We start from the raw sequence: 17,472 nt of genomic DNA on the forward strand, positions 1-17,472 counted from the left end.
AATCAAAAAAGTTTTCAATGAAATTTTAGCAACTAAGAAAGACACGGGCAGACATTGCTGCAGTTATGGTTTGTTACATTCATGTATTTGGCCAATAATCCTTTTATTATCAGTGGTATGTGCTGCAAAGAGCCCACAGTTTGAATGAATTCACATAACTCCCACTAGATTTGTCTATTTTTAAAATGTTTCCCCTCTGTGATTCACGCAGGCCTTCAGGATGAATACAGTAGCTGCTGCAGGATGTGACGGGTGAAAGGAAAGCAAAGAGGACAGGAGCCGTGACTGCGGGTCTTTCACTCCAGTGTGAGGGTCGTGTACCTGTGGGTGGAGTGAGTGGGCCCAACACAACACCGCATCCTAACAAGCATCCGCTAACTTGGTACAGATGCCCGTTGGTGCATCTCGCTATATTTAGACGTTGGTACTGATAAAACCCTAGCCTATATTTCTAGGCAACTGTATTTCATTGGACTCCTATCAGACTGGCGCATCTCTTTAATTGTGAAATCTGTCATATCGTAAGCTATACTCTCTGAGACAGGAGGGAATGCAGGTGACACGTCACTGAAACTGCGGTCTCAGCAGCAAATGCGTTTCCTCCACATCGTATTTGATCTCTCAGGACAGGGAACAGATGAGATCGACCATCTGCGCCACTGTTACTCCACGAGCATCATCATTAAATCTGTGCGAGCGATCCAATCAATTTGATGTTAGAATAGAATAGAATAGAATAGAATAGAATAGAATTTACCAAGACCTCACATGGGGCAAACCGATATAGATAGACAGACAGACAGACAGACAGATGATGGATGGACGGACGGACGGACGGACGGACGGACGATAGATAGACAGACAGACAGACAAGACAGACGATGGATGGATGGATGGATGGACGGACGGACGATAGATAGATACACAGACAGACAGACAGACGATAGATGATAGATGGATGGATGGATGGACGATAGACAGACGATGGACGGACGGACGGACGATAGATAGATAGACAGACAGACAGACAGATGATGGATGGATGGATGGATGGATGGATGGATGAATGGATGGACGATAGATAGATAGATAGATAGACAGACAGACAGACGATGGATGGATGGATGGACGGACGGACGGACGGACGGACGACACAGACAGACCAGAGAGATAGATAGATAGTTTTATCCTCCTGTTGTATCTGCAGTGTCAGTGTTTGTGTTGCTTGTTAGTGAGTCTTTCAGTGCATACAGTGAGATTTCACAGCTGCTGCTGCTGCTGATGATGCAGTTGTCATGGCGTCTATTCTTCTCCACTGTCACTGCTCATTCTTTCTCTCGTGTGTGTGCGAGTACGTGTGTCCTACTTTTGTGCACGCGTCGTCACAACAGTCCTTTGCAGTGGCAACCGCCTTTACTAAGCATGACGCATGCGCACTATGTCGCACGCTCCGTCTCACGCACCTGCCGATGCACGCGCTCACCTAGCAGCCGCTGGTGCATTTTTTGGACTTGCATGACAGTAGATATCTAACTTATTTCAAAGCGCTCACATTCGACTGTATAATTGTACCTTTATAACTAGGGAATCAATAGTCGATGAAAGCTGATTTCCACAAGAGCACTGATGTTGTGGTTATCACTACACATGTGTAAAGCTGGAGCTGCTTTCACACACTCTACAGAGATCGCGAACACATGACATTCAATGTGCCGTGGCCCGTACAGATCCTACCGGAATTACCGACTGGCTGCTGCTATTGGACAAAAGTAGGTCAGTTCCAGCCGAGGGCTGAACGCTACACAGATGATCCTAAATTCAACGCAGTGCGCAGCAGCTTCGCTGCGATTGGATGTTCCGTTCCGCACACGCAACTCTCCACCAATCACATGCATGCGTGTTCTCTTTCTGGTGACTGCTGGTTACTAACACTGGCTGTTACTGTGTAGTCAGGGAGCATTGGCCATTCCAAGAAGATGGTTTTGTGTTTGGGGACGTCCGAATGCGGGAGGGCTTAGTATAAAACAATGCATTCAGTTCAACTTTATTCCTGATTTTTATTTTCTTCTTCTTCTGTCTGTCTCTCTGCCTGTGTAGAGAGTTCCAGATCACTAGGTTTGGAACAGTTTTGTTATTGTTAACTAAAACTAAAAGCATGGTTGTTGATTGAAATAAAACTAGATAGATATTATTATATTAATATTACTAAATGCAATATTAATATAAAACAAATAGAAATGTTGCCATGATAAACAAATAAGTTTCAGTCAAAGCACTAAAATTACTAAATGGAAATAAATCAAATCTAAAATGAACTAAAACAAAATATATAAATGCAAATAATTGGACCTAATTAGTAATAATAATAATAAAGTCCATACCAAAATTGCTAAACATTAAAAATGAAAATATATAAATAAAAGCTAATTAAAATATTACTATAAGTATAAACTATAATTACATAAAAATAATACTAAAATAGCAATGTTGTAATGTTTAGTGTTTCAATATTCAATATTAACTGAATCCATTTTGAGGTAGTAATTATGCATCAAGAATAAATAGAATAGTTAATGACATTAAATCATTCTATTATGTTCATGTGTACTTCCTCTCACATTTTTTTTACTGATATTAAAAACAGCCCAGGGTAAATACATTGCAGTGGTTACAATGTAATAATCTTGAAACGCAAAAAGAATGAAATCGAGAACGTGCAACACTGTATCAAGCCATGATGAAAGAACACGCCCCCGCGCTCTCATTGGTCGGGGCTCTATTAAACAGTTTGGCTTGTCCATTGACGTCACGGACGTCAGTCTTCGCACATGGAATTGCGAATCGATTGCGCTTTTGCGCTCCAGCCTGCGGAGATCACGGACGCGCGAGAACAGAACAGCCGCCGCTCTTCAGTTTTGCGCACGGGCTGAGGACTGCATTCCGACACCCCACTGCAGAGCTTTTATTTGAATAAGTTGGCTTTTTACATTTCGTTTCTTCATTTAGACTGATCTCTCCTTTACGCGATGGAGAAGATGTCTCGACCTCTTTCTATAAACCCAACTTTCCTACCTCCGACCCACGGCGTCCTGAAATCCCTGCTGGAGAACCCCATGAAGCTGCCCTTCCACCACGATGAAGGTAAAGGTGGGTGGGTGTTGCTTTGGAAAGTTTAAATGGTCTTCTGCGTCAGCTGTTGGGTGTCAGGCGCGATGCGCGCTTTGCTTTCATTAGAATCTGCGCGTAAAGGCGCGTCACATCACGGTGTTTTTCAGCACCTGCTCATGCCTGCATGCTGTCATGTATAATTGTTTTGAATTCTGATGTGATTTAAGATGGAAATGTATGTTTATTTTCATATTTATGTTGATATTTGCATTTTACGCGCAAACATAAATCCATTTCGCATGTGATTCAGCCGGAATGCATGATGTTACCAGCTTAAAATACGCTTGTTTTGCTGTTTATTAAGCATTTGCTCACAAAGAGAAAGAATAAGCAGAGTCTACTCAACCGATACTGACTTTATTTGGATAGATGAAGTTCGCACGCAATGGAGATGATTTGTACTTATAGTTCCCTATAGAGGGCGCCATTGAGAGGCTCTGATTGTTTTGTGCTACGGTACCTCAATCCTCATCACATGTTTATAGTATAAATAAAAGGCTGTTTTATCTTTGGATGCACATAAGCAGGTCGTGCATTGGCAAGCTATAACATATGCATGCTGTTTTTTTCAGTGTGCGAAATAAATATGTTGTTTTGGTTGCATTTTTGAATCGGTTCACCTGGTTTCTTCACTCTCATGGCATTCTTTCTAAAACTGTACTTTCTTTCTTCTTTGGAGAAGTGCTGAGAAATAGCCATTCTTTTCCAGGGCTGAGCACCAAAATCACAAGAAGCACCATAAAAGTAACAGCTGGTAAAAAGCCTGCGCTGTCGTATGACTTCAGAAGACCTTGAATAGAGTGCAATAATGTGTTATGAGCCACTTTTAAGATGCGTTGGAACAGTGCGTGTTGTGAAAAGCTGCGTAAAACTATTGAAATGGAATCAAATTTGGATACTTCTGTGGTGCTTGTTTATGGAACTTGAGCTGCAACTTTTGTTATATGAAAAATAAGTGCCTGAATAAAGCTCAATTCCCTCTTTAGTGTTTAACAGAAAAAAATTAAAGTCAAACCGTTTTGGGGAAAAAAATAAATGAATAAAATATTTTGCATGAAAAATATTGTGTGTGTATCTGGCTGTGTTTCTCGCAGCAGAAGTACAGTATGTTCTCAGTATGTTTGTTATTAAAATCTGCATAAATGAAATGTTGGGTTGGGGCAACACAAATGTGTAATAAATAATAAAGATAATATTTTACATAAAAAGCATATTTTATTAAGATTTTATTTTATTGTTAAATTGAGAAAATTAAGCCCATTTTTTTTTACCCCCAAATTCTCATTATTCGCATTACAGTGTAACATTACTTTAATGAAGTAATTTATTTATTCAAATCAGCATAAATTAAATCAAGTTTTGGAACAACACAAATGTGTAATATATAACAACATTTTGCATTAAGAAAATAAAGAAATATTTTCATTAGGGTGTTTGCATTGCAAAATTATGACAATTAAGCACATTTTAACCCAAAAGTCTTATTACTTTATTACAGTAAAAAAAAAAAAAAACATGTTTGTGTTGTGTTGCATGCCGATTTTAAAGAAAACATTACAGTATTCAAGTCATTTTTCACTCTCATTTCACTAGAAATGCGCTTAATTGACATATTAAAAATATTCCTTATTCTCTTTATGCAAAATATTATTTATTACACCTTTGTGTTGTCCCAAACCTGCATTTATGCTGGTATGTGCAGAACAGGAAAAAAAAATATATATATATATATATATATATATATATTTTTTTTTTTTTTCCCTGTTCTGCACATACCAGCATAAATGCAGGTTTGGGACAACACAAAGGTGTAATAAATAATATTTTGCATAAAGAGAATAAGGAATATTTTTAATATGTCAATTAAGCGCATTTCTAGTGAAATGAGAGTGAAAAATGACTTGAATACTGTAATGTTTTCTTTAAAATCGGCATGCAACACAACACAAACATGCATAAACGATGACAAAATTGTAATTTTTGTAGCTGGACAGTGACAATAACGCCTCCATCTTGTTCCTCCAGGGTTTGGGAAAGAGAAAGAGAAGGAGAAGAATTTGGAAGAGGATGGAACTGCTCTCAACACTCCTCAGTCCGCCTTCTTGGGCCCGACGCTGTGGGACAAGACCCTGTCATACGACGGCGACAACTTCCAGCTGGAGTACATGGATTTAGAGGAGTTTCTGTTGGAGAACAATATTCCCGCCAACCCTGGGAGCGAGCAGAGCCAGCCTTCCCAGCAGCCCCTGCAGCAGCAGCCCCCCTCCGCCCCGCCCACGCCTTCGGTGGTGGATCTCAGTAACCGGACGGCCGCGTCCGTTCACTCCGGCATCGTGAGCCAGAACTGCCTCCAGAGTCCCAGCAGAGCAGGTACCGACCCGAGCCTAGAAATGACACCGAAAGCATCCGATCTGTTTCTGTTCACCTACGCTCTTAAAAACAGCGGGTTTTCCATAGAAGATCCATTTTGGGTTCCAAAAAGAACCTTTGAGTGAACAGTTCTAAAAAAGAACTGTTTTTAGAACATATTTAGAATCTACAGAACCCTCTGTGGAATGAAAAGGTTCTTCATGGAACCATCGGTGCAAATAAAGAACCTTTTTAAGAGTATGCTGAGTTTATCATCTTCTGCGTGTCACTTTGGTTAATCATCAATGCTGTAGAGTTTTAAAGATTCGCCGGTGTAATAACCCAAAACTGAAGCGTTCGTGGGATTCCTTGGACTTCGCTCAGCGGCGGCTGCTGTGTGTGTTTGGTTGAAGTCCATGTGGTCAGGTGTTTGCGGATCATGTTGCGCTCGCATCTTTATCTCTGCCACCTTTCAGATCAATTTAAGCCTGTTTTTCTTTAGAGGCTGCAGAGGAAAACAGGAAGAATGTGCATCTGAATTCATTTGACACTGCAGATTTTGTAAGAAAAGCCATAGATGATTTGCACATGGTACAGTTCATACTGATGCATTACACAGTGATAGGCGTAAAAAATACCAGTTTTTAAAATCGTGAAATAAAAAAGGCTTAGTGATGTTTTTTGCTACACTAGTGCAACATATTTGCTGCATTGTTTCGAAGAACTTAGAAAATATATAGTGTATTTTACTGTCAATATTTTGTATATTCTTAATACTACATGTAAATATTTTGAATACAAATAATTGCTATTTTTAAAATACAAAAAAATATTTTAATTAAGTGTTATTTTATATTATAATAATATACATTTTATGTTGTAAATGTATATAAAAAACAAATATTACAAAAAATGAAATTAAATGTAAATATTTTACATTGAAATATTTTTATTTTAAAATATAGAAGTACATATTTTTAATATACGCTTAATAATATATGTATTTATTTTGATCAATATTTTGTAATTATTAGGTATGACTTTAAAAAATTATATTTAAAACATAATTATGTATTTTTTGTAATGCACAATTAAATGTATAATAATGTACAATGCATAATACTTGTAGATATTATTTAACAGTAGTATTTAATAGTATATGTATTTAGTATCAAATCCATTTAATATATATTATGATGTATTGTATACATTTATTCTGTATAAATGACATAAATGCATTATATTACATGCATTATAATGCTTATATTGGGACATTGTATTATGATTGAGACACTTTTTCAACAAAAACCATAGACAGTTTGCACATAACACTGATTCATTGGTGCATTACACAGTTGCAGGTGTTCAATTATTATTAATATTTTATTGATTTTTTTAATCATGAAACAAACAAATAGTGATGGTGTTTGCTGCACTAGTGCAGTATGTATCACAGCACATGCTTGATGTGCGTTTTGTTACTCAGACTATGAATGCATCTGCCCAAACGTAACCGAGGAGCCGTCAGAGTCACCCGTCACATTGATCATACATGCCTTCATGAACCAGTGACTTTCAAACATACTTTGACAGCCATTAAACCTGTCATGTGAAATTAGACAAATTTCCAACGGCATGCGTTACGCCTTTAATTTGCGTAAATGCAGTTAGTGCATTAAATCATGTAATGCTTTATGGCTAATGTAGGCGGAATGAGTTTGACATTCATCCTGATAACACACCAAACTACAGCAGATAGTTTATGGATGTTAGTAATGCAGGTATTTAAACACGCGTGCATGAGCAATGACAAACAAACACACCCAACACACTCCTACATACATGCATGGAGATTATGTGTGTAAAGGCCCGTTCACACCAAGGACGATAACTATAAAGATAACGATAAAGATATTGTTATAAAAATCGTTCTCAATATTAAAAAATAGCAGAGTCCACACCACAACTATAACGATAAAGACAAAGAGAAACTATATCGTTGGAATCACTTTCAAAACGATTTTTCTCCAGCTGATGAACGATAAAAAATTGAGAGCCAATCAGAATCCATCCTGCTGTAACGAGCTCGAGAATTTAAAGCGGCAGAGGCTCGTGCGCTTAGAATAATCAGACGATATCGTTCGCTGGTGTGGACGCTAATATCGTTGTCTTTATAGTTATCGTTCTTGGTGTGAACGGGGCTTAAATCTCACAAAACACGGCCCATTTAATCCCCAAAATCAAAATGAGTAAAAAAGAATAGTATTTTGCATAAAGAAAATCAAGCATATGTTCATGACCATTACGATTTATTTTGTATTGCAACATTAATAATTAAGCACATTTTCTTAAACTTACTTTTAAACAGTATTAATAAATAAATAAATATGCACACAAGCATAAATTAGCATAAATTAAAAGCACAGTAAATGCTACCAACACTGTAAAAAAAAAACTGTGACATTTACGGTAAAATACCGGCAACTGTGGTTGCCAGAACTTCACCGTTAAAAATATGGTAGAAACATTTGAGGTTTTACAGACTTAGCTTAAATTCACATTAAAAAAACGTATTTCATTAACTGATGTAATGTTAATAAACCGGCATATTGAAGTACTAATATCTGTTTTGAACCACTGAAATGCTGATAACCACCAAAAACAGGTGGTGATGAGAAAGTCATACGATGAATCAAAGCTCATCACAATCAGCTCTTCCAAAAACTGAGAAGGAAAATACTAATATATCATTCACACAAACACTAAACACCATCATGGTGACACACACAATACTGAAATAATGCAATAAACATTCATTTAACAACATTAGATTTAAGATGGAACACTAAACTGATAAGAAAAAACTAAGAAGAAACATGTTATTTCAACAAAAAAAACATCAAATATGAAGTGTCATGCAGGGAATTCTGGGAGTGTCAATTTACAGTTTGTCACTGTAAATTATACAATGACTTTTTCTTTTTCACTTCCAAAAACCGTATTTTTAACAGTATTTTACTGTAAAATTACATTAAATATAATTACAGTTATTCACCGTATATAGTATGGAAACTTACTGTTAACAGGTTTTTACTGTAGCCTTTTTACAGTCTTTTACTGTTAACATCACAATCATTTTTTACAGTGAAGGTATGTAACTAATATACAATTACAATAATTTATTATTATTTATTTATGTATTTGTTGTTGCAATATGTAGAATCCTTACAGTCTGTTTTTTTAATCTACAAATGTATATAATTAATTATCACTAATTTATATTATATCATTTGTCATAATATAATATAAAAGTGAAATATAGCCTGTTTCGACAGGTTTCAGGAGATTAATTTATTCATATATGTAGGAATATATTTCTATAACATTTTATTGACATTTTTGATGTTAAGAGAGAAGTTGACAGTTTAATATATTTAAGTGTAAGGATTGATCAAATCTGGACTTTATAGCCACTTCAAGTGATGAAACTTGTTTTATTTCAATTTAAAATTTATTAAAATTTAAATATATATATATATTTATGTATTTAAATGTAGTTATTTAATATATATGACATGCTGAATAAAATCATTCTGAAAAATGAATTGTTCTTCCACCATAAAAATAAAGTTAAATTATACGCATAAATTAAATCATATTTTGTAAATGTCATTTCAAACTATTATTTTTAACGTCACCCATGTTTTTCATAGCGTTCCATATCATGTGTGTAAATATCAATGACATTTATTTCTCCTTATTTAGATTTGCTGAAATATTGAAGCAGGCATGTTTTGACAGGATATTCATCCTCTGATGTTTTGGACACGGTGCATCTGAAAGCATTTGGGAATATTTATCTGCCAGGATTTACAACAACCTGCAGACTTTATAGCCACTTCAAGGGAATACAAGTGTCGAGTGTGTACAGTAACATTAGACGGCTCTCTGTAATTCTCGGTTTGTAGGTGATCAACACATGCCTCTGCGTGTGCCGCGCTGCTGAGAGAGAGAGAGAGAATGACACGCCCCTCCCATTCCTTTCCAGCATTCTGATTAGGCTCCGCCCCTCGCTCGCTGACACGCCCCTGCCCCTCCCACCTATGTGTGTGTATCTGGCTCTATGATCTGGCTGTGTTTCTCGCAGCAGAAGTACAGTATGTTCTCAATGAGACTCACATTGCCTGCGTCGTGCCGACTCACGTGCGACCGCTGGCGCAGAAAACACACACTCTTCTACAGGGAAATAGAGAGATAGGCACAGATAAAAGTGTTATCACAACAGAGCTTGTGTTTTGGGATGTAGGCTGCAGAGTCACCGTACTGCTGTTTTGCAGAGTTTAATTTTAGAAACGGGCTTAAGTTGCATCTATATTAAATTGACAAGAGAATTTACTAAGTTGCAATTCACAGAAATTCAACACAAATAATTGCACAGTTCATTTAGTCTAATTATTCTTTATTATGTATAGTATAAATTTGGCAAATGAAGAGCCATCCAAAAAATGGAATACTTTTTTTTTTATACTTGATTTTTTTTTTTCATAGAATTTAAGAATATTTTGTGCAATATTAGTATTAATTTAATAATATTAATTTCATATTAAATATATTTTATATTCAAAGTTTAACAAAAAAGTACTTATATTTAAATATATTAGAATATATTATTAAATAATATATGTATTTAATATTTATTAAAAAATATATTGACAATACTTATATTTAAATATAGTAGAATATATTATTAAATAATATATGTATTTAATATTTATTAAAATATATTGACATATTAATAATTTAATACATTAGTTAATAAATACTCTTCTACAGGGAAATAGAGAGATAGGCACAGATAAAAGTGTTATCACAACAGAGCTTGTGTTTTGGGATGTAGGCTGCAGAGTCACCGTACTGCTGTTTTGCAGAGTTTAATTTTAGAAACGGGCTTAAGTTGCATCTATATTAAATTGACAAGAGAATTTACTAAGTTGCAATTCACAGAAATTCAACACAAATAATTGCACAGTTCATTTAGTCTAATTATTCTTTATTATGTATAGTATAAATTTGGCAAATGAAGAGCCATCCAAAAAATGGAATACTTTTTTTTTTATACTTGATTTTTTTTTTTCATAGAATTTAAGAATATTTTGTGCAATATTAGTATTAATTTAATAATATTAATTTCATATTAAATATATTTTATATTCAAAGTTTAACAAAAAAGTACTTATATTTAAATATATTAGAATATATTATTAAATAATATATGTATTTAATATTTATTAAAAAATATATTGACAATACTTATATTTAAATATAGTAGAATATATTATTAAATAATATATGTATTTAATATTTATTAAAAAATATATTGACAATACTTATATTTAAATATAGTAGAATATATTATTAAATAATATATGTATTTAATATTTATTAAAATATATTGACATTAATAATTTAATACATTAGTTAATAAATATTAATACATGGATTATGGGAAATGTATTATTCTTCCACCATGGTTTTTAAAATAATAGATTAATAAATAATAAATTAAATAATCGTCGTACATAAAGTTTTGAAACTTTTTGCCACATTGTTTTCAGAGAACTTAATAAGAATAATTTGTATTTTTTAAATATTAAATGTAAACATTTTTACTCAATTTCAATTTATAATATATTATATTATGTATTTGATATTATATATTTAATATTTATGGCATTAATTACATTTGTTCTGCGATTAATCGCTCTTCAACCATGGTTCATAAAATGAAAATGTAATTAGTTAAATAATCTTTGTAAATTAAGCAATGTTTATACATTTTGCCACATCGTTTTTAGAGAACTTAATACAAATATTTTATATTTTTTAATATTAAATATTTCTAAAATGTATTATGTGATATATGTTATTTAATATTATATTTATCTAATATATTTTGGCATTTTTAATAAATGTATTAACTTTAATTCATTAAAAGCTATTTTTTGTTTGTTTTTGTTTTATATTCCATGCGGATGTGAATAAACATGTTAGTGAATAAAATTTTAAAAAAGCATTATTAAATACAACACTCTAAAAAAATGCTGGGTTAAATACAACCCAGTGCTGGGTAAAATAGGGACAAACCCAGCAATTGGGTTGTTTTGACCCAGCAGTTGGGTTACTACCCAGAAGGTTGGATTAAACATTTAAACATTTAACCCAACCGCTGGGTCAAAACAGCCCAATTGCTGGGTTTGTCCCTATTTTACCCAGCACTGGGTTGAATTTAACCCAGCATTTTTAGAGTGTAACATTTACAGTAGTTGCATGCATTTATTTCAATTTCTTTCCATTTTTCTTTTCTTAAATGCAAATACAAATGAGTATTCTACATCATGTTCGCTGCCTCAAATCAGATGCACAGCTAAATAATTCACTTCCGAGTGCGTGTGCTTTCTGTGCAGTATCCAGCTGCAGTCCTGCTCCACACGTCTTTCGCTCTGTGAATGTCTGTCGGTGCGAGCGGCTGTCAGCAGTGGACTTCGCTCTCGACGTGCGTGAGAGATGGGAGAGGACTAGTGTTTATGTTAGCAGTAGATAGCAGAGTCAAACAAGGACGGGTGGATGTTGTTCATCAGCTTTGAGCACCAGAATGGATTGCGGTAGTTGTGGGGAAGTTGTGGGTCAACCTAATGGTTAGAGAGTCGGACTCGTAACCCAAAGGTTGGGGGTTTGAGTCTCGTACCGGCAGGGATTGTAGGTGGGGGGAGTGAACGTACAGCACTCTCCCACCTTCAATACCACGACTGAGGTGCCCTTGATCAAGGCACTGAACCCCCAACTGCTCCTCGGGCACTGCAGCAGAAAAATGGCTGCCCACTGCTCCGGGTGTGTGTTCACTGCTGTGTGTGTGTGTGTGTGTGTGTGTGTTCACTGGTGCTGCTGTGTGTGTGCACTTTGGATGGGATAAATGCAGAGCACTAATTCCAAACTTGGCCACATGTCACTTCACTTTTTTTCACTTTATAAACAAACGCAGAGGGCAGAACCAGTGTCCAAGGCTAACCAAGGCTACTGATTAAAAATACAGTAAAAACAGTAAAATTGTGAAATATTATCACTATTAAAAAGATTTGTTTTCTATACTGCTGTGTGTGTGCACTTTGGATGGGATAAATGCAGAGCACTAATTCCAAACTTGGCCACATGTCACTTCACTTTTTTTCACTTTATAAACAAACGCAGAGGGCAGAACCAGTGTCCAAGGCTAACCAAGGCTACTGATTAAAAATACAGTAAAAACAGTAAAATTGTGAAATATTATCACTATTAAAAAGATTTGTTTTCTATATCAATATATTGTAAAATGTCATTTATTCCTGTGATCAAAGCTGAATTTGTAGCATCATTACTCCTATCATTACTAATATGCTGAAACATTTCTGATCATTATCAATGTTAAAAACAGTTCATAGTTTTATGAAACTGTGATACATTTGATTTTTTTTTGATGAATAGAAAGTTTAAAAGGGCGGTATTGATTCGAAATAGGAATCTTTTGTAACATTATAAATGTCTTCACTGTCACTTTTGATCAATTCAATGCATCCTTGCTGAAAAAAAAACCTGTACAATTGAATCAAAATAATAATTTTTGAACTTTTAAATTGTGGTGTAGTTCAGCCCCTGCTGGTCAATGTTGCAACTGCAACATTCAAAAATCAAAAAAAGGTTGTTTTTCCATTGATGGCCATTTTAAAAGTAGTAGCCTAATGTATCTTTGAAAAACAACTGCATATAAAAAAAATTGGATATAAACCAAAGTAAGCAAACATATATGTGTCGCTGTCTGCTGTGTGTTTGAGTTACTCACTACTGCTGACTCAAAGTAATCAGGTATTTTCAACCAGTTCTTTCCAACAAACTGTCCAAACAAACAGACTGACTCAAATAAACCAGGCTTCCCGATGCTCTTCCTCACTGCTGGCGGCTTCAGAGGGATTTTGTGTTTTCAGGGAAGATCAGAATTCCTGATCGGATGAAGTCCTGGACCGTGGAGCAGTCCAGAAGCACACAGCCAATAGAAAGCTGCTCCTCGCGCTAAATCCTATTAGTGGCTCTTATCTGCAGTCCGCTGCTCCTTAAAACTCTCCGTAACCGTTTTATACCACACATTTAAATGAAACCGAATACAAAGTATGTTTTAGTGAGTTTCTTGTAAATTTAGAATAAGCGAAAACACTTACTGAACTCAAAAACGTATTTGGACACCAGGGTTATTATAGTTGAACTAAAATAAAATCAACTTTTTTTATTTCTGGTAGTTGCCAAGTTGCAAACATTTCTCATTTTAATTAATTTGACAAACAAATTAAATTGAAATTAAAATGCTATAAATAAAAACGATTCACTTTTTTTATTAATACAAAATTAATAAAAACTATAGCGAGAGAGAGAGACCCATCAAAATTACAAAAAATGTAAAATTAAAATTAAAAAAAATATTAAAATTGTATTGTAATTTTAATTTTGCTCAAATGTATTAAAAAAAAATTATGTTGCTTGAAATAAAATCGACATTAACTAGATTAAAAATTATATATTGGCAAGTTAGCAAGGCCACATTTCCAATTTTATTTCAGGACATGCTAAAATAACTCTTTATTAATAATTATTAATTATCAATAATTAATAAAAAATGATATAGACATTATATATATAAAAAAATACTAAAACTGACAAAAACTCACAACAAAATTAATGAAGCCTCAACTAAAATTAAAACAGAAAATATATATTTAAAATGGATTCAAAACATTAATATTATTATTTTAATGAAAACTATAATAGTATAATACTTGGACACTCAAGTAACTTTGTTTTCATGTTTTATTGCATTATATTTTTCTTATTATCATATATTATATTTGGATAGAGACATTGTATTCTGTTTTTAATTTTATTATTATTATATAATATTAATAAAAATAATTGTATTGTTATTATTAACATTGTTCTTCTACCTTTTTCCTTAATTTCCTTAATATTTTACATTTACATTTATTATACATATATATAGTATACATCTCTTTTTCGTGTGTGCTTGTGGTGTAAACAGTACTTGCTTGTCAAATGCGGTGACATTCAGAGTCTAAGACTTTAATAGCTGCTCATTTAATGGCAGATGTTGGTTTTGTGTCAGTTTCGCTGACATCCGTTGCTCACGGCTCGTTTCACCTCTTAGCAGTGCTCCTATCAGAGGTTAAAATAGAGCTTGTTAGGGCGTTTTTTTTCCTGCAGCCGTCCACTTCCCCGAGCGCAGACGCCTCCCTTCCCTCCGTGTGTGTGTGTGTGTGTGTGTGTGTGAGTGTGAAGGAAGTGAAGGCTGGGGTTCATGGGACGGTCACGATCACACCCCTGAATGCTCTTCTACCCGAGATGGTCCTCACTGCAGAACACAAGATCCGGGGGGCGTGGTTGGATCCTGATCCAACTCCCCCCACCTTGCATATACCTAAACACACCCATCTTCACACCCACGCCCAACCTACCCATCTCCACCCTCTAGATGTGGATCCAACCACGCCCCCTGGATCTTGTGTTCTGCCGTGAGGGGCTACTGTGCCACCCAGCACTTGCACTCTCACATGCTTTCTTTCACTGCGTCAGCGCTCAGACTCCGCCCTCCGCTCCGGACAGAGGCCTGTGATTGGCCAGCAGACCTCCACCCCTAAGGGCCTAGATCAGATGCTCCGACTGACCGAGAGGAACAGACTAAAAAAAAAATTTTTTATTTAAGGTTTATTCAGACGGCGTCGTGCGGAGATCAGAGCTGTTATACAGGAATACGTCTGGAAGATCTAGAAACACGCACACACTTCATTTTCCAGGCTTTTCTACTAACCATTAAACTAATGAGTGACTGTTTACTTTCTGTTCCTTGCGGGTGCAATATTGAAATAATGTTTAATCGTAGCCTAATCTAATCTTTCTCTGAATATATTCTCTTTATCCTGTTTGCTATAGATAGATAGATGAATATAGTATTATATTTAGTACATAATAAATATATTATTATACGTTTTATTATAATTAGAGATTATATTACTTTATTATACTATTTTAAATACTAATAATACTTATTAGAATTATATTAATATTTATTATGAATTAATCATATATTATTTATTATATATTATGTATTGTCTTGAATATTTCTTATCCTACTTGTAGACCCTAAACAGTCACTCATAATTATACTATATGATAATGATATTATTATTATTGGATTCTGTCTCATAAGCATGAACATGCATAATATGATCGTTTAAAGGCAGTGAAGATAAGTCAATATTATCATTACATCTCACTCAGAAAAAAAGTCCTGAGTCAAGTGTTGGCCGTTTGACCGTCATAAAGCGGGTCTTGATCGGGTCAGTTTAGATAAAGTCGTTCATGATTTACTGTCTACTGGTTTGTAATCTGGCAGGGAAACACACACACACACACACACAGAGACAGAGCTTCGTCAGGCTTAAGCAGCAATCTGGGTCATGACAAAACCTCCCATTGCTTACAGCTGTGACCTCTGACTCCTGCTGTGTGTTTCTGTACAGCTCCTCATATTCATGCTGCTGCGGCTCATGAAGGACAAGTAGCTTTTGAGTTTAATTGTATATTATGGTTGTGTGATTCAGAGTGTCTGCGTTCCGTGCAGTTAAATTTGTGTTAGTGTGTGTTTCAGTAGGATTGTGTGTGTGTGTGTGTGTGTGTGTGTGATTGCGTGTGTGGACGTTTGCCAGCTCCTGGCTCTCCGCTCCTGTTTAATGACCCTTAAATCAGTCAAGAGTTTAATTTGATCTTCTAATCCTTCACTAACGAACAGACACACACACACACACACACACACACACACACATTCACAACACACTCGCTTGCTCTTGTGTTTGACGTCTTTGTTAAAATCAATCACGCAGTCACCTTTACTGCATCAGTGTGCATGCAGTGTGTTTTTAAGGCAATAAGCTTAGTTACTTACATTATTATATTAATATATTACATTATTATATACAATATAAGTAAATGTATATATAACATAATTAAAAATCATATTATTATTCACATTATTATTTTGTAGTTCAAATTATATTATAAAACAACAACTAATAATGTAATAATAATAATTATTATTGTTTATATACAATTATGTAAATAATAATACCATATTTATAACATTATTATTTATATTATTAATTGGTGGTATAAATTATACTATAAAACGATTATATAAATACATATTTATTACTATTATAAAACAATAAATTATAATGTAATAGTAATAATTATATATATATCGTTATTTATAAACATACAAATATTATTATTATTAGTGTTATTTTGTAGCGAAAATTATAATTAACAACTATAAAACTAATATTTATTTTTATAGTATTTTTTATTAATCATTATTACTTATTCAGATGATTATTATTTCGATTTTTAATCAAATATTTTTAATATTTGTAAATATGTGTGTCTATAAGGTGGGTTCATGTGTCCACTAGTGGTATTGCACATAACCAAAAATCAACAGGACATGAAACTTGATCCTTTTTTTTTTTTTTACTTCTTAAAATAAATGTATCTGGTCTAATAAGCATTTTAAAATGATGTTAATGTTTTAATTATGCTACTTCTTTTATATAAAGAAAACTTGCTGAGCAAACATATAACACAAGCAAACACAATAAACATGTTTAAACAAATCCTGATTGGTTTTCTCTCTTCTCTGTCTCGGTCTTTCTCCCTCAGTTCTCCCCTCACGTGACACACCCAGTCCCATAGATCCAGACCAGATCCAGGTTCCGGTCAGGTACGAGCCCGACCCCGCCGACCTCGCCCTCTCCAGCATCCCGGGACAGGAAATCTTCGACCCACGCAAGCGCAAATTCTCAG

General features: G+C 34.4%; 1 protein-coding gene across 1 annotated transcript in view; it reads left to right on the forward strand.

Moving 5' to 3' along the window:
• The first annotated feature begins 2,816 nt into the window (after positions 1-2,816).
• LOC107601559 (hepatic leukemia factor-like) overlaps positions 2,817-17,472 on the forward strand; it is an 18,682-nt gene continuing 4,026 nt past the window's right edge. The window contains exons 1-3 of the mRNA XM_016293793.1: positions 2,817-3,141; positions 5,194-5,538; positions 17,329-17,471. Of these exons, the coding sequence (XP_016149279.1) occupies positions 3,027-3,141; positions 5,194-5,538; positions 17,329-17,471 (603 nt within the window). The 5' untranslated portion in view covers positions 2,817-3,026. The remainder of the gene's footprint in view (positions 3,142-5,193; positions 5,539-17,328; position 17,472) is intronic.

This window comes from Sinocyclocheilus grahami, unplaced genomic scaffold (genome assembly GCF_001515645.1).
Source record: "Sinocyclocheilus grahami isolate Dianchi unplaced genomic scaffold, SAMN03320097.WGS_v1.1 scaffold307.1, whole genome shotgun sequence".
NCBI lineage: Eukaryota > Metazoa > Chordata > Actinopteri > Cypriniformes > Cyprinidae > Sinocyclocheilus > Sinocyclocheilus grahami.